At 38.3% G+C, this 27,840-nt stretch overlaps 2 protein-coding genes across 12 annotated transcripts in view; one reads left to right on the forward strand and one right to left on the reverse strand.

The window, feature by feature from the left end:
- SLC39A10 (solute carrier family 39 member 10) overlaps positions 1-27,435 on the forward strand; it is an 87,410-nt gene extending 59,975 nt beyond the window's left edge. For 6 of the 10 annotated variants that reach the window (XM_015289482.4, XM_015289484.3, XM_015289485.4 and 3 more), the window contains exons 2-10: positions 3,768-4,838; positions 5,714-5,915; positions 11,411-11,580; positions 12,514-12,732; positions 13,903-14,023; positions 15,791-16,162; positions 17,868-17,948; positions 21,934-22,124; positions 24,340-27,435. In XM_015289482.4, coding sequence (XP_015144968.1) covers positions 3,777-4,838; positions 5,714-5,915; positions 11,411-11,580; positions 12,514-12,732; positions 13,903-14,023; positions 15,791-16,162; positions 17,868-17,948; positions 21,934-22,124; positions 24,340-24,498 — 2,577 coding nt within the window. In that variant the 5' untranslated portion in view covers positions 3,768-3,776 and the 3' untranslated portion in view covers positions 24,499-27,435. Of the gene's footprint in view, positions 1-3,767; positions 4,839-5,713; positions 5,916-11,410; positions 11,581-12,513; positions 12,733-13,902; positions 14,024-15,790; positions 16,207-16,258; positions 17,839-17,867; positions 17,949-21,933; positions 22,125-24,339 lie in introns of those variants that run through there. The other 4 variants (XM_046943907.1, XM_426562.8, XM_004942587.5 and 1 more) reach the window with 3 other exon arrangements.
- The window catches only part of DNAH7 (dynein axonemal heavy chain 7), a 104,233-nt gene continuing 103,828 nt past the window's right edge, over positions 27,436-27,840 (reverse strand). For both annotated transcript variants that reach the window (XM_003641574.6, XM_040703590.1), the window contains one exon: positions 27,436-27,824. In XM_003641574.6, coding sequence (XP_003641622.2) covers positions 27,618-27,824 — 207 coding nt within the window. In that variant the 3' untranslated portion in view covers positions 27,436-27,617. The remainder of the gene's footprint in view (positions 27,825-27,840) is intronic.

Below are 27,840 nucleotides of genomic sequence, written 5' to 3' on the forward strand. Positions count from 1 at the left end.
AGTTCTTTGTCACTGAAGTGTGTCAGATTTGGACTTCTGCTTTCTGGTGTTACATACGTATGAATGTTGTTTGACGTATTGCCTGGTGGGAGCTATTTATAATTGCCTAGCTACAAATGAAGCTTGTGTAAAAATGAAACCAATAACCTACTCTTATCAGTTCTTCTATTAGAGACTTTTTAGGATATGTGTATTTGTTTTGTAAGCATCTTCTGTAAGGTAAGAATTAAAATAGAAGATACAAAAGTCTGTCTTAGACTTAGAAGTATCGTGCTAAGATTATTATTAGTTTTATTGAAAACAGACATCTAAATTGATTGTAAAATAATTCTGATAGTGCTCAGACATTGAGTTTGAGCAATGAATCATGATCATAGATTACCAACTTTTAACCACCGGGGCATTGAGAAAAGGTACCATTCAAAGCTAAATACCACAATTATACATGCATGACTGAAATTTCAAAGTAATGTGTTAGTAGTATTGTATGAGACGGTCACATGAAAAAGATCATGAGGTTGTGAAAAGGATTATGATCATGCTTATCATGCCTTAGTCATGAATTTCCTGATGGAGACATTTTAGTCTGAATTGTGCTGGTTTAAATGAGAATAGTTTTGCTTTGCTTGTTCTGGTTATATTACAGTTATGTGGCAAAGGGGAAGAAAAGGTGTCTTACATACAAACATAGTATGCTTTCATTAACTGAATTTGCTTACAGTTAAGACGGTGGTTTTGGTACTGAGAAACTGAAGTTAAAGAAAGAGTAAACAATTTGCTGAAGAATTACAGTATGCTGCATGCATTTACCCACTGCTGCACCATCCAGGCAAGCATGTATACACACTCATCTTTCTTGCAGGGCTTTCATCTATCTTGGGTACATCTTAACTGCTTACTCCAGCCCTTGTGAACCTGCTCTTCGCATTCAGTAACATTCCACATTGTAAATCCTCAGTTAATGAAAATCAGCATATTCTGATACAAATGTGGAGCTCTGCTGATCTGTAACCAGCCATGTGCCTGAGTCAGTGCCTTTACGTACTGCCCAAGTGTTTCTGCTTGCAGGGATGACACAAGTCATAGGGCCTGGGCTTCCAGCCTGTGTGGAAAAGAGCACAGGTCTTTATCTGAGGGCTTTGGGATGAGTTTCCAGACAGTCGTGCGGTCTGAGGGTTGGCTCAGTCCAGTGATTCTTGGGTAGAGGTTTGTAACCTGTTTCTTTCAGCTCCATCAGCAACAACTTCTGTGCTTAACTGTTTCCTCAAAGGAGAGTGGAAGGGCTTCCAGAAGGAAGGCGCTTCAAGATGCTTTTAATGTTTCTTGTTTAATCCCACTGTTAAATAGACGCTGTGAGTGGGAAAAACAAATGACTCCATGAAAGTCTTCTCAATAAATTTTCAGGGTGAACTCATCCTACTAAACTTCCTGGAAGTGTTTGTCAGAGCCCTTAACTCAGACTGCAGTGATTACAAATTCCTGGTAGAAGAGCTGGTTACAATGGTGTCATGTAAATGATTATTACCCATGGATCTTTCTGATGTTTGTTGAATCAGTTTTGATACAGATGGCTCTAGATGACAGATAATTCTTCTGATCTTACATCTCTTACTAGGTCAGGATTGCAAAAGAAGATTCTGCTCTTTTTCTTTTTTCTTTTTTTAAACATTTAAGGCTGCGGAAGGTGAATTTTCATCTTCTGTATTTATAGAAGTTAATGGGAGAAAACTTTCCTCAGTGTAATGTTTTAACTCATTTACTTGCTATATAAAGTTACAAAATGGTAGCCCTTTCCTATTTTCAGTTCTTTTATCTGTCAACCTGTTGCGGGTATAGATTTTTGGGTGATGTGTGTGCCTGTACAGTAATGTGATTCCAAGTGCTTAAATGCAAAGCATCAAGCTAATATTTTAAGAAATTAAAATGGATTGAAAATGGTGGTGGTTTGTTGTAAAGCCATTTTGTCATCAGTTTCACAGAACACAGCATCAAGGCTAGAGAAGAACGCATACATACACCATTTGTTGTATGAAACTCAATCTCATTTTAGGAGTGATGTGAGCACAGGGAGCAAAAATGGTTTTCAGTGTAAAACAGGTTCAAAGCATACTTGATCTATTTGCCTAATACTTTTCTAGGGTGTCTTGACAGTACATGGATGTATAAAAATCAGAGTGGATGGATTCCTGTGCTTATCCTTCCTCTCAGATCTCATTCCTTTCTCAATCATATTGAATATGTAAGTAGTTACGTGTAAAAAAACTACTTCTGTACTTATTCTATTTATTTTTATTTTTTAGTCATCAAAATGTTTAAATCATTTGGGAAGCTCCATGCTTTTTTCTTCTTTTTAAATGTTCCTTCCTTAATGGGAGGTCATCACGGTATTGTAGGGGTTGGAAGGGACATCTGGAGATCATTCAGTCGAGCCCCCTACAGGAGAGCATCCAGGCAGGTTTTGATGATCTCCAGAGAAAGAGACTTCTCCACCTCTCCATCAGCCTGTTCCAGCACTCTGTCACCCTCACAGTAAAGAAGTTCTTCCTTACGTTCATATGGAAATTGCTGTGCTCCAGTCTGTGCCTGTTACATGGATCTAGAAGAAATGCTGTAAATAGTACACAATTTACTTTGTCTTGTGCCAAAGGGTATGAATTAATTGTTATTAGAAAGCCTTTGCAGTGCTTGAATGATGGTTTTAACATGTATTTTAGAGGATATTCTCTGCACAGAATAAGACTAGAACTTACGCATCATAAAATGTAGTTCTTTGTTTGTCTTCAGCTTTCTAGTTTGGTATCATTGCAAACTAAACCTGGGTCTTAAAGTTTCTTTTGTAATAATTATTCAAATACTTGTATTTTTCTGTTAGCAGATTTTAGAAAAATAAAGCTGTCATATTTTGTGAAGTAGTAAATTTTTTTCAAATCTGAATGCACATTAAATCTGATGCTGTGTCTTCATCATTACTGATGTTGAAAATTAAGTTTCTTAGATTTAAAACAAGGTAGAAGATGGCATTGCTTTGTTGTAATTTCTGAAAAACAGTGCAAACTCCTTTGAATTTATGTGTGTCTGCGTAACAGTATTTTTCAAGTTGCGTAGGGGGACATCCTTTTTTACAGAACCTTATTTTTAGACCAACATCCACATAGATCTTTGAGGTCAGTAAATTTATGTAAGTAAAAAGTACTAAAAATAAGAACAACATCCATTAGGAATACTATGAAGTTGGTTAATGAGAACTTGTTTTGAAATCACTGTTCACTGATGTAAGTTAGGAGTTGTGCAGTGTGTGTTTAGCTGCACATAAAAGAGCAAATGATACTTGAGTTTTCAATTCTATTATCTTTCCATCATCACCATAAATAAGAAGATACAGACCACAGCGTTATTTTGAGCTTTTTTATTCTTTTAACCCGTGCTTTATTGAGATTTTTCAGTATTCCCAATTACTGCAGGCACAGATGTTTCTGAAAACAAAAGCAGAAATGTTCTGTTCTGACTGATTGTAAATGCTGAACTTTCACTTGTAACTGCCTCTTGTAAGTGTGGCGTATAAGACTACATATCTGAAATATGCAGAGCCTGTCATCTTACTGTTGGATAACAGAAGTATATTAATACAGTACCTGAAGTAAAAAATTGTTATTCTGTTAATGCTAATATCTAAAAAGATTTGAGTCATTCAGTCTCAGTATTATATTCAGTACTTATTTGCACCTTCTGTTTTTACACCTAACTGCTTCCTCTTGCGTTTCTTGTAGGAAACAGAGATGAAGGTACACATGCACACAAAATTTTGCATCGTTTGTTTGCTGACATTTATCTTTCATCAGTGCAATCATTGCCATAAAGATGGACGTGACCATGGTCCCGAAGAGGGACATGAAGACCACCATAACTGCTATCAGATCTCAGAGACACCCTACCACCAGACCGCAGGATCAGAATCTATGCCGAGTAAACTTTCAACGTCGGAAGCTGAAAATGAACAGAAATACTACATAGAAAAGATTTTTGATCGTTATGGTGAAAATGGAAGATTATCTTTTTTTGGCCTGGAAAAACTGTTAATGAGCCTTGGTTTAGGAGAAGTAAAAGTAGTAGTGATAAATCATGATGATATTGGCCATGATCATGTTTCTCACCTATATGCTTTAGAAGTACAGGAAGGAAGGCATTTTCACTCTCATAGCCATCCTCATAGCCACTCAGATTCAGAAAACCAAACCATGGTTGGTATGGCTGAAAAGAAAAATCATAAATATAACTCTGAGAGAGATGCAGTAGTGTCGTCTATAAAAGGTGATGGTAAACGTATTCATGACCAGAGTCACCATCACCATCATCACCACCCTCATCCGCATCATCATCTCGACCATAACAGTACACATCATTCTCGCAATGATTCAGTTATTCATAATGAACATGGAGAGCAGAATCACGGGCCTTCCACAGAAACAAACACAACACAGGATCAGCGTGAAAGAAAACAGCGGAAACAGAAGAAGAAACGAAAGAAAATCAGTGAGACTTCAGGAGATACTACACAAGACTGTCCTCCAAACCATCACCTAGGTGATCAGTGCGAGCACAATCGTGTTCATAAACATGATCATGTACACGATGCATCTCACTTTCATGTGCACCATCGTGAGCACAGTGGCGATCGTTCTGCTAATCATGGACATCAGGATTCCAGCCTAGGTAGTGAGGATGGGCATCACCATACCAGCAAGCGAGAGGCACCTTGTAAGCACACAGGTGTCAGAAAACACACTATTTCAGCTCATAGTCGTAAGGATCGTAATGAAGATGAACGTGATTGTGAAGAGGTGAGTATGAAATGGATAACTGGTAGGTTCACTTTTGCTGTCATTAAATAATATTTGTTGATGCTTACCACAAATGAAGGGGAATGAAATGTTCGTTCTGTCTGCCCGTCACCCATCTTTCTCAGGTTATGTTGTCTATTTGTCTCTATTTAAAGGACAAGGACATACTTAAAGCATTCTAGCATATTTTCCAATGTGCTTGTTTCTTTTTTCTAAAAGATTGTGAAGCAATATAGATGCAACTTCTATAGTACTGTGCATGGTGTAAGCTCCTTCTTCCATTTCTCTTTTCATCATCCACTATTTCTTCCAGGTCCATAAATTTATTGTCCCTATTCCCTCACAGTTTACAGCACGAGCAGGATGGTTTGATAGCATGGTTTTAAATATAGCAGTATAAAAAGGGATGGAGTGAGTGACGAATTAGTTTTTAAAGTTAATTGAAAAGGGAAACTGTAAACACAAGAGCGTTAATGGGTAAAGAGAAGTATTAGAAAACTTGGCTTGGATTGATTTATGTTCTATTCCTTTTTTCTTGCTCTTTCTTTACTGCTTGTACTATGTAACTGTGAAGAAGGAAACTTGCTTTCACTGACATTTATCAAAAATTATATAGACGTTTGGGGACCGAGTTGTTTAATGCAGATACTCGTACAGTTTGTTCCTCTTACAAACCACTTAAATCAGCTGAGGCTGATTGAGCGCTGATGGAACATTTTGGACCAGAGTTTTTCACTCCTGTGTGTGTTCTGAAATGATGTGCTATATTTTCCACAACTGTTGTTTTTTTTGTTTTGTTTTGTTTGTTTGTTTTGTTTTGTTTTTAGTGAAATAGTTGCTTTCATATATAATGTGTTTGTACCATTCGCTTGCAGTGCTTAAATGTTACTCAGCTGCTACGACGCTACGGTCTGGAAAACAGCTCTCCAATATCTCCTGAATTTTTTATATATATGTGTCCTGCACTACTATACCAGATTGACAGAAGGCTTTGTATTGTACATTACGATGAGCTTGAAGATTTTATGAAAAGTAAAACTGCATCAATTGAGAATGAAGATAAAACAGGTGCTTCAGGTAGGTGTGTCATATCCAAAGACTTTTGGTTTTGTTGGGTTTTTTTTTTGCATTGTGAATATTAACTGTTCTTCAAAGTTTGAAACATCATACAGCTTAGCATTGACTGCTGAGTAAAGTAATGTTTAGAGGAAATTTGAGACAGTATGCTCCATTAAGTCAGTAGACAAAGCATAATTTTTGGTGGCATCATAGCTTCTCCAAAGGAACCATGACTCTGGGAAATAGCCACTAAATTGGGCTGCCCAGACCCCATCCAACCTGGCCTTGACTGCTTCCAGGGATAAGACATCTACGGTTGCTTCTCTGAGCTACCTGTTCCAGGTGGCACTTCTGGAGATCAGCATGTCCTCCCACAGTTTGAATTCTTTACATCATTTTAAATTTTACAACTTCCTTTTAGAGTGGCTGAGATGGTCTATACATTTGTCTGTAAGTTGAAAAGTTGCAGTTACATCGGCACAAACTTTCTTATTAAGTTTGATTTGCCTATATTAGTTTAGGAATAGAGAACAGTGCCTTTATCAGTGCATTCTCTGGAAAATATGATCAAAGGTGTTTTCTAAACTTGTTATACATAAATCTCCTATTGTGACACAGTATCTTGTTAACTATTAAAAGATTGCTGGAAACTGAATATCCTGTGTGTTTTATATGGCAGCAGATCATTTGTTTGTGGGTAGTCTCACTGTAGTAAGAGTTGACCCGTGCCTTGCCTTACTACGAAGAGGATTTGTTGAGCAGCGTTAAGCATTTTCTGCCAATTAAAATATGGAAAATGTGCATAGAACTGCCATGTTGCACATGTTTTGAATCAGTTTAATTAGAAAGCTTCTACGGTTGAGTGCTTCTTTTTAAAGTAATGCTTTTTCTTTCTCTCTAATGAGTAGGAGAGTTGATGAGTAGCTGAACTTGAAGACCCTTTAACATTTTAAGAGACTTAATTTGCAAAATAAGTGAACCTTATTGGGGACAGTAACATACCATGGTATCTGGTATTTTGCATATAAGCAACAGTAGCCAAGTAGTTGTAAAAATGTGTGAGTTTTTAACTTACTAATTTGGTTTTGAAAAGAAGCAGTAACCTCTGAGGTAGGTCAACTTGATGAGATAATGATAAATCCTGAAGTCTAACAGTGTCATGTATACAGTGTTTCTAAGTAGAATGAGACTTCAGGTGATGTTACAGCATTTTTGCTTGTTAAGTAAGGAAGTGAATAATAAAATACCAAATCTTACCTAGTACTTGAGGATTGTGAAAGATGTGCTTGCCCCAGCTTGTGGAAACATTATTTACTCCATACTTACCACAGTTAGGAAGACACAGGCCTTTTTAAAACATGAGATATTTGTGCTTTTCTTGAGTTTTAATTAAAAGCTTCCCAAATGTGTAATAGACTAGTGCTGCTTCTGTTTGCTCATGTTAACTTGTAAGATTTTCACTGGGTCTCACAGTGCGGTTATCTAAAGCAAAGTAGTTTAATTAAATGAAGACCAAAAGCTTATAAAACCATGTTGAGTTTTCTATCTGTTATTACAGATAATTCTGTAATGTCTTCTGTTATGGAAGTTTCAAAGTCTTCTACATGCAGCTGAGTTTTCTTAGTGTACCCATTGGAAGAGGTTGCATCCTTATAAACAGAGCATTCCTACATAACTTAAAAGGAAATGTATGCCTACTATGAATCAAACTAATCTCTTTGATTTATAAACTTCTAGACACCTAAGAGAGGAGCAGGCAGAGGGCTGTATGATGTATGTTACTTTTCCCCTCTGCCTTCTCCTCACAGCCCCATCTGTTCCGCAGCCATCCAGAGGCCATGTGGACTGTCCAACTTCTGATGTGCAGTCAGTCGGAGAGGTAGATCCCTATATGTGCTGTACCTAGTGCAGCTTCTTATTTCACTATAGGTTTTCAGTTGGAATGATCTAGAATCAGGAAGTAGACACATTTTTCAGATTGGGAAGGTGAATCTGTTTTCCACATCTGAGAAGCACTGTGATTTTCCTTAATTTTATAATTATTTGAGGATGCATGTAGTTACTGGACAAACTGACATTTCTAAGTTCAGCTCACATAGATCTGACGATCTACTTTTGTCATTTGCTTGACTGAACAGATTGATGCTACCCTCCATGCTTAATTCAGTTCTTCTGAAGTAAGACCTGAAGTTGTAGCAGCTCACTGTTTTCATGAATGATGGAATTACCATATATATATGCAAAGGTCTTTTAAGTGTGCTTGTGCTCTGCATTTACAGAGTAAAACTGTGTATGTCTGAAGTGGAACAAGGTGACTTTGAGAGTATAATTAGTACCAATTTGTCTATCACTACAATAATATATACCTGAACGAGAATCTAACCCCTTACTAAAGGAGCAGCACAGAGAAACGATACAAATAAAGAGTGAGCAATTTTTTTTAAGCCAGGGATCAGTTAGAGCTGCTGTTGAAAAGCATTTCAGATCGTATTTAGCCTGTAAATCTGCCTGTGTGGATGCCAGCATTCCCTTGGAGCGGACCATGCCCTGAATCCAGGAAGGCCACAGCAGAGCCTTTCTTAAAGGTTGCAGATAGCTAGCCTTTCTCAGCTTTCTAAAGAGTCTGCCTTTCTACCTTCTTCGTCTGTTTTAATTTACAGATAGCTATGCAAAATGGTGCAGAGCAGCCATGCTTTGTTTGCTACCCACTGTTTGAACAGAGGTCCCTTCCAGGGGAAGTTGCTGGATCACCTCCTTCTTGTTTTTTTCCACAAACATTTTATAAGCCAGAACATAATCTTTTCACTTCATTGACTGAGCCTTAAGTAGTATTCCTGGGACTGTTATGCACTGAGGTCTTTTATTGCTTATGAGCTTTTACAGTGCTTGTAGTATTGCATATTAGTTCCACTTCCATAATAATTTAGTGTTTTGGCCACTACGGCTATTTGAAATCTTTCAATAAAATTTTGTTCAGAGTTACTAATAGTCCTTACATCTCAGAATGTAGCTTTATCAGAATGAGTTAGTATGTGTATGTAACTGTGGGATCATACCCTACTTTTGTATGTAATGCTTTTTGTGTGATTTGATCACACAAGCAAACTTTTGCTGATAATTTTGGATCCATGCCACTTTTAAGAGTTTTAGTAGCTGTTTTAACAGCTTCTTTAGCTGATGGCCAAAGTCTGAGAAGGGCAGAGATTCTGTATTCTCATTCTCATGTGCCTCATCTTAATCATGGTGCCACGTTTAGATACTGTATCATTCATAAAAGCATGTAAGCCCTTCAGAGATGTGTTTGCCAAATCTACACTGTGACAGATGAAACTTCAGCCAGTTCATGTAATCTTCATTTCTGGTGTCCATGTAAGGCTGTTGGTCATTTAACCTGGCACCTACCATCGTAACACCTATGTCTAGATTGGAGATTCAGTTTCGTGCCAAACGGCTGTAATTTTAATTCGGCCAACTTGGATATGCACTTTATGATTCGGTATTGAGTTACATCCTTACTTGTCCCTGTCTCTTTCAGCAGGACTTGTTTGTTGAGTGTACGTGATAGAAGTGTTCTGGGGATGAATCAAGGTTGTATAGGGACAGTATTTTTGTTTGCAGGGTCTTGCTTCCACTCTAGATCTACCTCGGAATTCCCGTTTTCTGACCTCCTGTTCTTTACTTCTGCATCTGATTGCAGCCCTTGCCTTTTCACCAGTTCTTGTTTTCTTCACTCTGTCAGTGTCCGTTCCAGTATATGCTGCATGCTTTCCAAAGCTTTTTCCAGTCAGTTTCTCCTAGGGATATGTTCCTATAACGTTTGTATTTCAATTGGGTTGTTTGTTTTTCTGCACTGTCACAGGACACATGCACACTTTGTATGAATGAATATACCAAAATAAAATTTAAAACCGGAAGTGGTGTTGAAGCAGACAGGCTGCAGGAGCCAGGGTTCTAGTGGCAAAACCTTATTAAATCTGATCCGTTGCACTTTTGGTACAAATGGAATTCTTGGGACATTTGACTACTAAGCTAAATATTTCATTGAGCAGCTGCAATATATTATATTCCCTCTGATTTTCTCCTTTTCCCGCACCCATTTCCCAAGGTGTTTTGCCCTGCTTGGTCAAAAGTGAGCAGACCTTCACAAACATAAAGGCAGTCATATCCTGCACCAAAGTAACAGAGATGCTAATGCTTTTAAAATAAGAAGTTGCTAACTTTCCTTGAAGTTCACAAACTGGTAGACATTTAGAACTAAGAATGAAGCTAGTAAGGAAACTGGAAACACCTGAAACATTTAGGCTAAAACTTGAGAGAAATAATTAAAAAGTTCAACTCGAGGAAATTGGGTTCTCAAAGCTTCTCAGCCCAAGCAGTTAACATTTGTACAATGGGAGCCTGTAATGAAAATTTGTAGAGAGCCGTATCTTTCCTCGCTCCATGTCATTGTAATACGTTACTCTCCGTAGTGACACTGATAGTTTTCTTCTACAACTTTATTTACTATATATACATGACTCTAAGTTTAATAAAGTTGCGGATAAATTTTTGTTTCATTTTGTAAGTACACTTATTTTATGTGTATTGCTGTGATATCATTGAGAAGAGGCAACTCATTAATATTGCAGCCACCAGCTATTCCGATCTTTGGGACTGTGGGACTGTGAAACTTAAAAACTGTGCTGTTGGAATCAAACAGCTTTTACTGTTTTTTGAAGTTTTTGTGATGGAACAAAAAAGAAAGTATTGTGTTAGGGTGAGATACTGATCGCAGGAGGCATGTTTCCTTGTTCATAGGATCTGTTTCTTGTTTAATTCCTTCTTTTCCTTGTCACAAAGAAATTTGCATGTCTCCAGCTCACTGGGTTGTGTTGATTTTAACTTGCCCATTATCACTTTTTCTTCTAATGACAACAAAAAATGTGTTCTGGTTTTGTTAGTAGCAAATGCTTTCATCTCTTTAACTCTTACTTTAGCATTTGTTAACTCTTTTCACGTAAGTAAAAATCTGTGCTTCAAAGCACCAGATGAAGAGAATGGTGTGTAGCTAAACATTATTTCTACCAAAGGGAAGAAATATTTGCTCCAATTTAGATTTCCATAAGAATCTTGTCAAAACCAGATGTTAAACATTAATTAATGCCTGCAAAGTCATAGTTAAGAAAAATAGCTGAGATTCTTTTGTTTCAGCATGAAATCGTTTGCTTTTTGTGGTTCATTAGTGGGCTGCAGAGCTAAGCTGGAAACTTAAGTCAGAAGGAATAGATGGACTGTTTGTTCTTGACTGATTGTATTCTAATGTTTTTCGATCTTCTGCGTTGTGATCTAGTCTGCATTATTTTTGCTGTGGATTCAAGTGCTGTGTTCGTATTTTTCAGCACCTTTTGAATGATGGCACAACTTAGGCTAAAGGAGAGTCACCTTCTTAAGAGACAGTTGAAAGTCTTTAATCAGGCTCAGAAGTTTTAGAAGCATTGTTCTGATAACCTTTCTGTATCCATTTCTTCCCACAGCCTGGGTTTGTGGTATCATCTCTATCACCGTCATTAGCCTGCTTTCCTTGCTAGGTGTGATCTTGATTCCCATCATTAACCAATGGTGCTTCAAATTTCTTCTAACTTTCTTGGTAGCTCTGGCTGTAGGAACAATGAGTGGAGATGCTCTACTCCATCTGTTGCCACATGTAAGTATTGCTTTTCTTACATTTTATTCTAATTTAAGTGCATATAGAATTCATAAATGCTTGACAAGTATTGACACAGAAATGTTCATTGATGTAGAAGTGAGTTGTCTTAGGTACATCCTAAAACAGTATTGGAGTCTTGCCATTAAAACAAAGCAGATTTAAAAAAGAAGAAAAAAAGAAACTAATAAAACTGTAGTTGTATGTTCATAGCCAAACTTCTTTCAAAACATTTTAAAACATCTGAGACCAACAGGAGCATTTTAAACTTAGCAGCATTACTGTCTCTTGTCAATTGGTACTTCTGTATCAGTATCACCTAAAGGTATTTCAGGGGATTCAACTTCCTGTTTACTAGCTTTTGAGGAGAAAATAACTTCTAACTCAGTCAAGAAACTGCCTAAGCTCCTGGGAAGGTAAGCATGTTTTCATTTGTGACAGTCTAATGTAACTCTTAGAAAGAGTGGGAAGTATTTCTTAAATTGTTAGTTACCTTTATCTTTTTAACAAAAAGTCTGATGTTTTCTTCAAGTAAACTTAAGTCCAGATTTTTTTTGTTGTACTCCAAAACTGACTTAAGACTGTAACTGATGGGAATAGTTAAAAACCTGAGGTTTAGTTCTTAGTGGGAGTGCAGCAGCTATCATCTGTGTGATGTTCCTGAGTGATGCTCTGATTTTTTCAGCACAGTGACAGAAAAAAGCTGGAGTGATGTTTGGTTTTTTTCCCCCTTTCTGAAAATTAACCAGAGGAATATCAGAGTAATGAGTAGTCTAACAAACATTTTCTGTGGTAAGATATGTTTGTCTGAGAAGAATCTTTCAGAGCATTTTTAATGCTGCTTTTTGGGCAAGGTTACACATTTTGCCTTCTAAGTTTCGAGCCGTTTCAGTCCCCAGTTGCACCAAGTCACCCTGTCTTCTTTTCCTGTAGTCACATGGAGGCCACAACCACAGTCACCACCATGGCCAAGGTCACATTCATGAACACAAGCATTCTCATCGACATGCCCATGGACATGGAATAGAGAACGAAGGCTTTCTAGAAGAAAATGATCCAGTATTGAAAGGTCTTGTAGCACTCGGAGGCATTTATGTTTTGTTCATCATTGAACACTGTATAAGAATGTACAAGCATTACAATAAACAAAAGGTATGTGGTAAAATTGCATGCTATTTTAAAAATATTTCCGCTTCTGAGTGTTGAGGGAATTATCTGCGTGATGACTGAGCGTGTGCTGCTAATCCACATTGTTTGATTTCATGTGAGGAAACCTCTTCTAAAAAAGGTTGCATTTATGATAAGGTTATCTAGGAGGACAAAGTAGGAATCTGATGGGGGAAGTATCATCTTTTCAGCCAGATGCATTTGGAAGTAGACCTAAGCAGAAGAAATTACAGCTCTTTCTCTAGTATGCTATCATCTCTTTGCTAAAATAGGAGGGGAAGTACATAAGAAAGAACTGATAACAGAGCAAGACAGTTGTCAGACAGTTGACAAGGAATGTAACTGTATACTGCCAGCTGATGGTGCCAGTGTAACAGAGATACTCACATCAAGAAATGCCAAAAAATTGCAGATGTTCTGTATTATGTAAATACTCTAAGGATTTTTAGGTCCGGAAGTAAGCTGTATTCATGATAGTTGGAAAAAGAGAGATTCAGTACTTAAGGGCTTATGTGACAATCCATTGAAATTCTAACCATGAAAGGTCCATGTTGTTTCAACAGTCATTATAAATTTTTATCGTGTTTCCTTCCATCACTTGACTTTGAGGAGAAAATGAACTATGATGGTTTCTCCCAAAAAGTGAGCAAAAATACCAACTTCTCTTGTTTTGTATCAAACTTGCTGCCTCAGCTGGACAGGTAGCAGATGACTTACTTTGTTGGAGGAAGCATTTCTTAAATCTTGTGATAAAGAGATAAAAGCTATTACACTGCGTGTGTCATCTTTGAGGTTAATTAAATAGTTAAACACCTTAGGCTGCTTTGGCAAATCTGTGTTCGTTGTTTTATGGGCTGCAGACAGGAAAGTAGCAAGCTTTTATCTAATGGAAAATATGAGGAAGTTGCAGGAGTTTAAAACTTAAAATTGAACGGAATAGGAGCTGTTCTTGTTACGTGCTTGCTCTCTTGAACGAAGCAAGTATGATGACTCTGCATACTTGTGTTTCTTGGCAGTTACAGCATCCTTTGTCATATTGTACTCTGTTAAAGAAGTGAAACTATGTGTTTTCTAAGATTTTTGACAATATTTCAATTTGTTTTATTTCCATCCATGTCCTTCTATAAATCAAATGTTAAATCTTTCCTGTTGCAGAGTAAGCAGAAATGGTGCAAGAATAAACAGAGTGAAGAATCACCAATTGGAAGGAAACTTTCAGATCAGAAATTAAATAATAGACCAGATGCTGACTGGCTTCAGCTCAAACCCCTTGCAGGTAGGCATTTATTTTCAGCGTTTTTTTCTGTCTGTGAGATTCAAAGTAATGACACGTAACTTCTGGCACGTAGCATGTAACCTCTTGTACAGTTGTGCTGCTATTATGTAAATCGTTGTTAATAAGACTTAATAGGCTTTCCCTGCACTATATATTTTGTTTTTCTTAGATCTGAGAGCACTGCAAACACTTCTAATACGCCCTGCTAGTGGTTCTCAGACTTCTAAAGCAGTCAGGGTTCTGGGTGGCTGTGATTCTTTGGTTCTGGGAGGAGTTTTCTGGTTAAGCTAGCTTAGCCCTGGTAAAAACTAACATGCGTGACCTGAAGCAGGATAATCTGTTACGCTTTGAAGATTCCAGTCTCTGACCAGTTACCATTTGGCTGAGAATGCTAAACAGAAATTCTTTTGATAAATGTAACCAAATGTCTTGGGTATTTCTCAGGTATCCAAAACAACTTTCACATACTGTTCCTTTATGACAATCTGAATGCTCATTGCAGTATGTACCCATATGGAATGGCATAGCACCTGTCTCAAAGGGATGAGCTTTGCTACATAAACTTCCCATTCCGTTGCCAGCATGACTGCTGAAACTCATTTGCTGATGAAGAATCCACGTGCTATATTTGTACAAATGCAGTTTGTTCATTTGAGTGGTTTATAGAAGGAAATGTTAGGTCTGCGGCCTTCTCCATTCAAGCAACTTAAAATGAGATTTGGAGAGTTGAACAGAAAGATTTTTTTAACTATGAGCGTGGTGATGCATACATTTGAAATGTCTTCATTTTCTTATAATGAACGATCAGAGGAGTTTTGCTTCTAATGATGCAGTTTTATAGCACACTTACTCTGAAAGTATATTCAGTAAATAATTTGTAGTAAAGGCACCGGTAGCTTCTGCTGAATTTGAGTTTGGACTTGAGCACCCCTACCACAGACATGAATGGCCATTCCAATTGTTTAATCCTCCAAATTATGCATAAGAGCCTGTTTATCTAGAAGTTGTCTGGGCTGCTTTTTAGAAGCTCTAATCATGGTTGAATTCTACTTATGTGTCTGAATTCTGTTAAACTACTAAATTCACTGTCTAGGGCTGTGTTTTTGTTGTTTTTTGTTTGTTTGTTTTCTGTAACTGGTTTTGTTTCCTGTAGTATAGATTGCCAATTTCATTTATTTATCAATATTTCAGAAGTATCTTTAGACTTAAAATTCACGCACATACAGCTTCTGCATCATTTTTACTTTTATTTCTCTGTAAAAATAGGTCTGAGTGATTGCTAGCAGGGTAATGAGCTACATAAAAGGTGTTTACCGTATGACACAGGTGTCTGTCCTGCAGAAGTACAGAAACTACTTAAAGATCTGTTGTATCATAGTATGCTTCAGTGATTTTATATGCTGTAGGTGGAATTGCATGCATATACAACATTGGTACAATCCTGGCAACTTTCCTTATCCAGTGTTGAACCATATACTTTGTCAGTAGCAAAATTAGAAGTACAGTCCTGTCAGGCTAAAACTATGCATGCTGCCTTACAGTGGAGACTTGTAAATGCTGTACCTGCAAGTTACTGAAAGATAGGGTAATTACGTTGATATATTTACTTTTGGCAGAACACTGACCACACTGTTATTAGATGGGGCTGAGTTAAGACACTGTTTTTGCTTTCACAAAGCAGTTAAATTCTTAGCTCAGTGGTGCTGTAGGTGCTGGTGATACTTGAAATAAGAATTAATGCGATGTTTCTCTCCACTGACTTCAAAGTAGGAGCAGATGACTCAGTTCTATCTGAAGATCGACTTAATGAAACTGAACTGACCGACTTAGATGGCCAGCTGGAATCCCCTCCCAAAAACTTCTTGTCTGTAGAAGAAGAGGGCAACATGCACCATTCTCACAATGATGTCTTACATGCTGCTCAAGAACACGATCTTCATGATTTAGAGTATGACAGCCATGGTGAAGATAAGATGATAGCTAGAAAACACAGTCACCTCTGGCATCACAAACACTCCCATCATTCCCATGGCCACTGTCATTCTGGAAAAGACCTGAAAGATACAGGGATAGCTAATATTGCTTGGATGGTAATTATGGGAGATGGCATTCACAACTTCAGTGACGGCTTAGCGATAGGTAAGCAACACCACTGAACGTTTCTCAGCAGTTTCCTACCTTGATTAACTTCGGTAGTATTTAACCGGTGATCACAGGGAAGATTTCCAGTTGTCTTCTGTGGTTAACAGCTCTGTTAAATCACAGCAGGAATTAAAAGGTCATCAGTTGTAATAATCTCCACTTTATTGACTGTTTTCACCAAGATTACTGTTTTGATATCAGCAACAGTAGCGATCTCTGTCAAATTAAGATAGGCACAGAGAAGACTTCTTATGGATTAAGGAGTACCTGTAACACACACATGTTTTTGTTTGGGTCTCAGTATTTACCTTGGAGTAAGAAACAAGAAATGCTTTAGAATTATATTTTCTTAGAATTTTTTTTTTTTACTGTAATATTTTTTGTTATTAATAGTGCATATACAGTATTTGTAAGGAATGTACTGTGAGTCTGGCTGTCATGTCATTCCCCCTCCTCTGCTGGAAAAAAAAAATACAAAGCAAAGCGTTATTTTTGCTTACAATTAACGTAGATTTATTTCTAGCCAAATGTACAGGAAATTAAACTATCAAACAGTCAAATTAGAACAATTACAAATCTCATTAGCTTATTAAATCAGCTTTGATTCATATAAACCTCTAACGGTGATTTTTTTATTTTTTTATTTTTATTTTTATTTATTTCAGTAAGGTAGATAAAAAAGAGCGTGCAGGGTTCTGAAGCCCTTGCAGAAGGGATACATTTACCTACTCACTTGTTTTAAAGGACAAGGGATAATCTACTTACACACGTTTTGAGTTAACAATGAATTCTTCCACAGTATTTCCACTTCTCTCCAAACAGTCTTAAAGTAAAGTAACTTCGTAACAAATCCTGTTCCATTTTAAACGCATAAGACATTTTGGCAGTAGCTTCTGAGGCCCGACAGGATCGTTGTGCCATGTATTGAGAGCTTCAGTGTATTAAAACTCCATTTCTAAATATTCCCATGTCAAGTCAAAACAACTGATTCTTCAGTACACTGTTGATTTTGGAAATGCTTGTATAAATCATTTTAATACATGAAGTTATAAGAAATCCATGGGTTTCTAAGGGAAGTTTAAGTTTTCTCTCTGTCTTAAGTTTGTGCCTTTCTACTTTTATTTTTTCTGTTTGGCCTGCTCACTGCAAGCTCTCCTTGTACCTTTTCCCTTCTAAAGTACAGAAGTTTCTTGTCAGTTTTTCTCATCTCTAAATTATTTAAGGTATGAACTTAAAGTCAATTGAACTAAGTTAATATACACAGAAGTTACTTTAAAAAATCTCACACAAACGTTTTTCTTATTGTCTCCCAAATTAGGCTCGGTCATGTTGCTGATAATGCATTAGGAATAGGCACTGAAGAACTGTTACATGTTAGTTTGGATTTCCAACCTGAAAGACTGTTGTTCTTGTGCTTTCTTAATTACCCTAGTGTGCCTGAAATGCCCCAAACATGTAACAGTGGTGCTGTTCATCCGCTTGTTGCCTTTCTGTCTCTGTTTTGCGTTCTCTTCTTCCAGGTTTTGCTGTTTGGTTGAATTAGGTAATAAAGTATGCAGCGCTAATGCACACCAGGGTACTTCCAATGTAATCAAAAAGTATTGGTGCGTGTGTTTTAAAAAAAGGTGAAATCTTGGCAAGTCTGTTGAATAAATTTGCTGATTTGAAGAGTAACAATAGCATTTGTATCTTTCTCTTTCAGGAGCAGCTTTTAGTGCTGGACTGACAGGAGGGATTAGTACATCTATAGCAGTATTTTGTCACGAGCTGCCCCATGAATTAGGTAACCAATTATATAAAACTGGTATTTCATACAAGAAGACTGAATGAATGCATGTATGTAAATACTGTTGTGACACTGCTCCTGATAGGTGTAATGCAGTGCAGTTGCAGCAAGGGTGATGGGAACTTTGGAGACTATTGTTTCAACATACATAATGAGAATATCAAGATAAGTTTGACAGGCATCTAGCTACAGCATTCTGTGAAGTTTTTTCAGCACGCTTAAAAAGGTATTCAGGAGTATAGGAGGTACATTTTTGGTGTTACACCTCTGCATTTTGTATAGAGTTTCACGCTTGTCTATTGCATTGTCTTCAAAAATGTCATGTATCGTATGACATGTTACAGAAGGTTAAAAGAATAAGTAGAAGTCTTTGTGTAGATGTTCAGAACATACTTTGCTCCAATTATCACTGAGTCCAGTTGATGTGAGCAGCTATTTGAATAAAGCCTGTAAGCACTGTTGCTGGTGCCTTTGACTCTCGCCCCTAGCTGAAGCATTGTTTCTCGGGTGCTAGCTAATCATGATGAAACGTGTGCTTCTGTGAGCCACAAGGCTTATCATGTGAAATATTAGTGCATCCCAAGATTGACAGAAGAGCAGCTCAAGAGAGAAGCTGTTTGCTTTTTTTTTGTCCGTAGCCTGAAATGGTGCCAGATTAAACTGCGTATGCAATCACAGTTTGCTTAAGCTGTTAAGCTGCTAGCTCTGAAGAGTCAAAGGTAAGGTCAAGCGTGTACTTAAAAATCCAACTGAGATGACAGGTGAAAAGAATTTTGAATAGGCAGGTAAGGTAAGTAATGAGTACAGATGGGACATTATAGAGAAGATGTTCGTAGTTAGACAACGGTACTGTACGGTAGTTAAAGATGAGTGACACTAAAAGAATGTATATACATATTGCTGCACTTAATCACATTAACCTGGCATTTTTAAAATTAATTTTGTGTGTGAAGTATTTCACAGTATATACTTCTGACTTTCATTCGAGGTTGAACAATTAATTTCTAGTATATCCATCACAGAATTGTTATATTACCTACCCTCGTAACTATGTATCCTGTTCCACTCAAATTCATGAGAGTTTAGTTTAAAGGAAGTAAAACTGCTGGAGCCGGTTAAGAGATGAACATGATGGTCTTAATAGTACAGTAATTTTAGCAGAGATGTCCTGAATTCAGAGGAATACAGGTTAATTTGCTGTGTCTTAAACTGGCAAAATGATTCAACACAAATGTGAAATCATGCCCTCTGAATGTAACTGTTCTTTTCCTGTTTCTTTTCCCTGTTTCTCAAATTCATTGTGTCACCTTTTGTGGGAACTCGCACCTCATGATCCTTCTACTGAATTTGAAAAATGACGCATATATAGATAATAGTTACTGATCAAAACTAAAGCTCTATTTTCATGTGCTGTCACCAACCTTTCTGAAGTAAAGGCAAGTCTGTGCATATGTATTTTGCAGGAGGACCAGAGCTAGGTTGCCCTATTTAACTTCAACTGTTAATCACTGTTACCTTTCTGCCATTCAGTGTGATGAATCATTACTTTTAAATCATATTTTAAGCAAAGCCTTGCCACACACAGAGGTGTTACAAGAGTTGTCGTGTCCTGTTGCCCAGTCTTCCTTTGAGCCCCTCTAGCAGCATCATAGAATCACAGAATCATAGAATGGGCTGGCTTGAAAAGGACCAGAACAGTCATCCAGTTTCAACCCCCCTGCTATGTGCAGGGTCACCAACCACCAGACCAGGCTGCCCAGAGCCACATCCAGCCTGGCCTTGAATGCCTCCAGGGATGGGGCATCCACAACCTCCTTGGGCAGCCTGTTCCAGTGCGTCACCACCCTCTGTGTGAAAACCTTCCTCCTAATATCTAACCTAAACGTCCCCATCTTAGTTTAAAACCATTCCCCCTTGTCCTATCACTATCCACCCTCGTAAACAGCCGTTCCCCCTCCTGTTTATACGTTCCCTTCAAATACTGGAAGGCCACAATGAGGTCTCCCCAGAGCCTTCTCTTCTCCAAACTAAATAAGCCCGGTTCCCTCAACCTTTCCTCACGTAAGAGGTGCTCCAGCCCTCTGATCATCTTAGTGGCCCTCCTCTGGACCCGCTTCAAGAGCTCCATGTCCTTCCTGTAACAGAGGCCCCAGGCCTGGACGCAGTACTCCAGATTAGGCCTCACAAGAGCTGAGTAGAGGGGGACAAACACCTCCCATTCCCTACTAGCCACCCCTTTTTTAATGCAACCCAGAACACAGTTGGCCTTTCAGACTGGAAGTGCACAGTGCTGGCTCATGTCCAGCTTCTCGTCCACTAGGACCCCCAAGTCCTTCTCTGCAGGGCTGCTCTGAAGGCGTTCTTCACCCAGTCTGTATGAACACCAGGGATTGCCCCGACCCAAGCGCAACACCTTGCACTTGCCCTTGTTGAGCCTCATTACCTTCACATGGGCCCACTTCTCCAGCCTGTCCAGGTCCCTCTGAATGGCTTCCCTTCCTTCCAGCGTATCAACTGCACCACTCAGCTTGGTGTCATCTGCAAACTTGCTGAGGGTGTACTCAATGCCATCGTCTATGTCATTGATAAAGATGCTGAAGAGCACCAATCCCAAGACTGATCCCTGAGGGACACCACTTGTGACCGGCCTCCCCCCAGAACCATTGATTACAACCCTTTGGCTGCATCCAACCAGCCAATTCCTAATCCACTGAACAGTCCAACCTTCAAATCCACATCTCTCCCATTTATAGAGAAGGATGTGGTGAGGGACCATGTCAGAGGCTTTGCAGAAGTCCAAATAGATGACATCTGTTGCCCTTCCCCTGTCCACTGAAACCGTCACTCCATCATAGAAGGCCACAAGATTGGTCAGGCACAATCTGCCCTTGGTGAAGCCATGCTGGCTGTCTCAAATCACCTCTTTGTATCACCTGTGCCTTAACCTGGTGATCGGGAGGATCTGCTCTGTGATCTTCCCAGGCACAGAGGTGAGGCTCACTGGCCTGTAGTTCCCCAGGTCTTCCTTTCTCCCTTTCTTAAAAATGGGAGTAATGTTTCCCTTTTTCCAGTCACTGGGAACTTCACCAGACAGTCATGATTTTTCAAATATGATGGAGAGCAGCTCAGCAACAACATCAGACATCTGTCTCTCTCAGAATCCTAGGATGGATATATTCCGGCCCCATGAACTTATACACTTTCATGAGGAGGTCTCGGACTTATTCCGCTCCTCTCATGTACACCTAGAGCTTCAGGGTCCTGGCAGACATGGGGAGCCTGACCACCAGTGTAGACTGAGGCAAAGCACTTACTGAGCACCTTGGCTTTTGCCATGTCTGAGAAAGCCGGTTCTCCATCCTCATTTATCAGAGTGGAAACACTTTCCTTGATCTATCTTCTCCTCCTTTTATGTACCTGAAAAAACCCTTTTTGTTATTTTTCACATCTCTCACCAAGTTCAGCTCGATGTGCGCCTTGGCTTTCCTAACCTTATTTCTACACGCGCAGATAACAGCCCTGTATTCCTCCCAGGGTATAGAACGCTGCTTCCATTTCCTGTACATCCCTCTTTTCCCTCAGTTTAAGCTGCAGGTCCTTGCTCAGCCATGCCAGAAGCTCACTTCCTCTGCTCAGTTTCTTCTGCTGGGGGATTGAGAGCTCTTGCGCTGTCAGAAGGCTGTCCCTAAAGAGCTGCCAGCTCTGTTACGTTCCTGTGCCCTCAAGGACACTTTCCCAGGAGATCCCACCCTGCAGTTCCTTAAGCAGCCAGAATTTTGCTCTCCTGAAGTTCAGGGTCCTGACTCTACTTTTTGCAACACCTGCACTCCTCCAGATCACAAACTCTACAACAGCATGGTCGCTGCAGCATTTTACTTTGACGATGCCTTGGATTGCTGAGATAGTAAATGTAGGCTAACTTAGCTGCTTGCTGTCCTGAGGAGCACTGATGCTAAACCACTGTATTTTGTCTTCACTTCAGGTGATTTTGCTGTGCTTCTTAAAGCTGGTATGACAGTAAAGCAAGCTATTGTGTACAACCTCCTGTCTGCCATGATGGCTTACATAGGCATGCTGATTGGCACAGCGGTGGGACAGTATGCGAATAACATCACCTTGTGGATCTTTGCAGTCACTGCAGGCATGTTCCTCTATGTGGCATTGGTTGACATGGTAAGATATTGATTTTTCTATTTCCCTGGTGCAAACCAAAGCAGTTGACATTCTGAAGATTCCTCTCCCCTCAGATGCTGTGGCCAAAGGCTCCCAGTTCCTTGCCAGGTTTCTCTGCCTTAGTGGTATCCTTGAAGTATTCGTGAAGACAACTGAAAGAGAGGGTTTGGTTTCTGCTGAATTTCCTGGTATTGGCTGGATCTGTCTTGCAGCTTAGCAAACTTACCTGTGCAATTACTGCCACACTGGGCTCGGGAAACTGAGTGTCAGTGGAGCTTCTGGCTTCTTGCCTTTAAACTCAGCTTTGGTTCTGGAGGTTCTGTGATAGTCCTGCTTCCATTGGAACCTCTAGGACCAGGGCTCACAAAAGCTGATGGTCACTGTATTTTTTTTCTGTCAATATTAAGACAGCCAAAAATGGAGTATTTCTTTCATTATGGAGAGCTTTAATTAGTAAAGATGCCCCAGAGTTGAAGTTGCTATTATAAGGGAAGTCAGTCCTTTTTAGGTCTTGCTGAAGAGAATGGCTGCATAGTAGAGAATAACTCTTCATGCAAATATAGATGTTCTGCGATAACCTGTAATTACTCAATACCAGTTTTGTGTTAGTTCTGTGCTGATAGTTTTTTTTTTCCTTTATGTACTTTGACTGAAGACAGAATATATAAAGGAAGGCAGTATTTTTATTCTTTTATTCTTTGTCCTTTTCCTTAGATATAGTCTGACTCTGAACAAGAGCAGGAAAGCCTCTGCGTGATACATTTGAAACCACACCAAGTTTTTGTTCTGATGTTTCCTTAATCTGCCTTCCCCTCAGAGTCCCTGTTTTCTGACACCTAGTGTGAATTTGTAGCTTAGCTGAGGTCCACTAAGGTTCATTGACCTTCTGGTATTCTTGCGTATGATTGAAGTTCATCTAATTTGGTATATTTCTATAGTTCTAAAGTATAGTTTTCTTCTAGTTGAGAGGAGGTAGAACCTGAACTCAACTCCGGAAATCTTAAATCCTTAAGGCTTTCCATGAACTTCTGCAGTCACTTATGTGGAGAGTAGTTGAATTATTTTTTTACTGGAAAATGCGTACATGTGTATGTATGTATGTATATAGATATAGATATTTATACACGCATATAGATATGATATGTGATATATATAAGATATATGATATATATATATGTGTGTCGTATTTTTCGTTCCTCACATATAGCAAGAAACTATAAATTTTCAACTGCAAGAAGGTGTTGGTTTTATTCGTATTGATAGGACCAGTCTCAATCTGTGGTCACTGAAATTGGTCGTGTCAAGAGCTTAGAAATTGAGAAGTTCAGTAGTGTGGTTCAGCAGAACTGAAGTTCAGCAGAGATGAATAATTTTCATACCAGTGTATTTTTTTATGTTTAAATTTTCAGTGGATCAAATTGTCAGTTTATGTATCTTTCTGAAATACAGTAATGCAAGACCAAATGGGTAATATATTCATCTTTTTTAGCTGATCTGATGTGCTCTGATAGTTTGTCAATGTTTGTTGTTCAGTATTCAGATATTTGGAATAACCAGAACAGTTGTAGCCTTTTTTATGGAGAGCTATAATAGAGACTTATGCTGTGTTCTGGCTGAAGTTTCTGTTTGATCTGCATAATGTTTTGGTTCTTACTTCTTCAGAACTTTCTGTAGATGTCTGTAAAATTCCTCCTGAATTACCTGTGACATACATGATGAACCTCAATATTCTCATACTTTAAAAGGAAATGTATGTGAATATGTGTAAAGCATATAACATGATGAAGGGCTAAGTTAATCAACCAAGTCTTTATATCTATGTAATTATGTTGCATTAAAAAAAAAGCTTTTTATTATGTTTATTTGAGCTAGCTTTAATTGACTAAACAAACTTGAAAGACCAGACTCAAAGAATACTGGGCTGGTCTTTATCCTGATAAATTTGAAGTTCAAATAGATGTGTGACCCAGGAAGAGCTCTAAAAGTGCCCAGCAGAAAAGAATTTTCAGTCGGTCTAGTGAATACATGATGTGTTTGAGACTGGTTTTCTAAAATACAGCGATTGGATATAGTTTTAAGTATGTGTCGGCGGATTGTCTTTACAACTAAAACCTAAATTGCTTATTTTTGATCAATAAATATCGTCTTGTTAATTTGTCAGTGATTAAATAGAGTAGAGGTGAAATAACTTCTTTAAAATTGCTTTTCGTTTTAGCTACCAGAAATGCTTCATGGAGACGGAGATAATGAAGAGCACGGTTATTGTCCCGTGGGGCAGTTCATTCTGCAGAATCTAGGCCTGCTTCTTGGATTTGCCATCATGCTGGTGATCGCCCTCTATGAAGATAAAATTGTGCTTAACATCCAATTTTGACCTTATTCTGGTAGTCACTGTGGATATAATATTATTACTGTATGGCTTTGAGTCTGAACTGTTTCACTGTACGCACATTGCTTAGAGGAAAAGCAGTGGCTTGCACTACTTACACAAGTACAGCATATTCATTTCTGTGTATATTATCTGCTGCTTTTTTCTGATTCAAATCAGATGAGATTGCCCAAATGCATCTTCTAAACTTCAGTAACTGGCAATTTGGAAACAGTAAATACCAGAAATAAATGCCAAGTTCAGTGTGCTGCTTGCTTATATAAAAAATGACAGTGAAGGATGTACATGCTTGGGAAAATGCCATTTCATACTACATTTGACAGAACCCAGAAAATTCTACAGCTGAAATTGATACCTATGCAAGGAACCTCAGTACGCTTTCAGTACCGCGCAAGTCCATACATATGTGTATGTATGCCTAGTGCTGGTTCCTCTGCAAAGTGGTGAGTTTAAATGTTGAATCTTAACAACAGTAGATGACTGGAAACCACTGTGCTGTCTTAAATTTTAAGAAAAAAAGAAGCCCAAAACCTTAAGGCAGTTCAAATTCTTTGAATACACACTAAGCTGCACTTCCTCATTTTAACTTCGTGTGTAAGAAGGCAGGCTGTTGCAATATACGCTGCAAAGTGCTATGATGTCCTGTTGAGGATCACTTTGACAATGTTTTCCTGACTAAAATTTATTTGATGTTTGTTCTTTGATATTAGTAGGAAAATGCAAATTGCAGTAGAATTAGTGCTAGCTTGGGGAAATCCCCGATGTTGGAGTTATTGAGCTATTCCTGGTTCTTTTCTACAGATGCTAAACATGTATCGTGTGCCACTTGCAGCATAAACTACTGAAGAATTGTGGCTGTGAATGTGTGCAAACTCTTAATTTAATAGAGAATCAGTATGGGATTTTTTTTTTCTTTTTTTTAACAGTTATTTTGGGATGTTTTCTCCTATGTTAAAACATCAAAAGTACAACAAACATGCTAGTTACTGAACATGGGCACAAAGGTTAAATTATGCTATGTGCATGTAGGGTTATTTACTGTACTCTGTTTCTATAGTGCCTCAGTATCAGACGTTGTGGCACCAGCCATTTCTGCGGTTGAGAGTAAGAAGATTTCTACTTCCAGCATAAATTAGTTCCTTTCTGCGATTTTTTTTTAACAATTTTGTTATTTGATTATTAAAAAGCGAATGTGATAGACCTGTTGTATGCATAATTTGGAAGGATAGACTGAAAATTTTTGGCCTTAATATGCTGGGAGCATGTCCCGGATCAGATTTTGCTGAGATGATTATGCTGCCTGACATGAGTTAGTTTTTCTTGTACCCATCATCTCCTTAAGAAAAAATATGGTGAGTTCTTGAGAAGTGCGAGTTGATTCTGTAGTTCCACTCATAAGCACGAAAGTAGCCTTTTCCAAAACATCCAGTTTGCCGTCTCCTTTGTATGCCAGGTAAGCCGTTTCTTGATTACGTGCCGTAAGTTTTGTTTCAGTCCGCTTGCTGCCACTGTAGCTGCTGAAACCGTACTGATCCTAACAGCTAAAAAGAGCACCAGCTGGTATCTTCATTCCATTTCAAGTTTGTGTTTTTCCTGCGGCCTGTTACTTTCTGAAGCTTCGTTGGTCAGTTTAGTTTTTAACAAGAGCAGGTTGTGTATTTTAAAGGTATTGGTTGGTTCTTGCCAGTATTTCTTCCTAATGCAGTATCGAGGAACAGTATTAAGGGTCCATTTCAAAGAAGAGTTTCTTCAGTGAAGAAGCCAAAGCCCAGAGTTCTGACATGCAGCCATTTGATGCTGAGAACTCAGAAGGCTTGGTTGGTTGTCTTTGGACCCTAATTAGCAAACGTACTGTTGTTAGCTTCAGTTTGCTGAATTTGTGCAGTGCAAAGGTCCTAGGTGATGCTTGTTTTCCCCGGCACTCACCATACATCCCTGAGTACCATTTTCAAAGAGGCTTAACTCACAGGATGATTTCTGAGTATCTTAGCTTCAGCAACTTGTGTTGCCTACGTATTGAACTGACCCTTAATTTTAATTTTCTGTTAACTCTGACAAGTATAAAGGGGCCATGTGGTCTAACTGATGTTTTTGTCAAAAAAGAAGTTTTTTTTAAGTTTTTTCTTTTAATATTTTTCAAATGAAAATTTCTTTATTTCAGGTAGTATATTTACTTTTGTATTAGTTGGAGTATGGTTTTAGCTTAATACACTGCCTGTATAGGAAAATAGTTATCTTCCTTTCAAGACCATCTTCAGACAAGGGAAAATACGCTCTTTCGAGGCAGGTACTGCATTTTTTTCATTAAATATATATGTTGTTTTTCTGTCATTTTGTAATATTTATTACAACTTACGAAGGGCAGTGTAATAGCTGCAACTTCTTCTATAGGTTTTCCACCAGTACTGAAATCCAAGGTGTTATAATGTACACTTTGAAGTCATGTCGCAGACAATCTGAATTCCACTACATTTCTACTTGGTTTGTACATTCCATTCTGCCGAATCCAGAGTCTCATCTAACTTGTATTTGTTGGAGGGCACGTTATTTGTATATTACAATGCTGTCACTGTGTGACATCCCATATGAATTTTGATGTAGATCACATTGCACTCAATCTGCTGTGATTACGCTTACAAATACTGCTGTTGCTAGATGCAGTGTGATTTTTTTAATAAAAAAAAAATCCCCTCCTGTTAACAATTGAGTCTATGGTTTCAAATGTGATTATGGTCCTATAAGATACAGCTGAGCTATCGGTCTTTTTGTTATACCTGAATCTTTTTTTTTTTTTTTTAATTTTATAAAGCTGGAAAAGATCAAATGCTGTTCTGTTCATTGTCAACAGTGTTGTGTTCATTTTTATGTATGTTCCTTATAAATAAGGAGCCTTCAAAAAAATAAAATGATTAAAGGAGCAGATATTCTTGTTGGTTTTATTGTGTACTTTTATACTGTATATTTCATGAAATGCAAAATGTTTTCTGTTTTTTCTTTAATCCTTCCATATGTATGTTGACTTCTCTTTTGATACGGTCTTTTAGAAGTGACACACATTTCTCACAGATGATCTGGAAAAGGAAACCCCATTAATTGCAGTAGGTTTATGAACTAAGCTGACATAATAACGCCACCCCCCGTTTGATCCAGTGTTCTTGCGGTTTATCGGAAGGGAGGGTCATTGCAATGACAAAGTTGGTGGAATGGCCAGTGGTTGACAGGATCCCTCTTCTCTCGCTGGTCTTGTACACTGGAGCCAGGTAACTGGGTTGCTGTGGAATGTCTGCTTTCTTACAGGGCTTTAGCCATATCTGCAGCAAAGAATAA

Source organism: Gallus gallus, chromosome 7 (genome assembly GCF_016699485.2).
Source record: "Gallus gallus isolate bGalGal1 chromosome 7, bGalGal1.mat.broiler.GRCg7b, whole genome shotgun sequence".
NCBI lineage: Eukaryota > Metazoa > Chordata > Aves > Galliformes > Phasianidae > Gallus > Gallus gallus.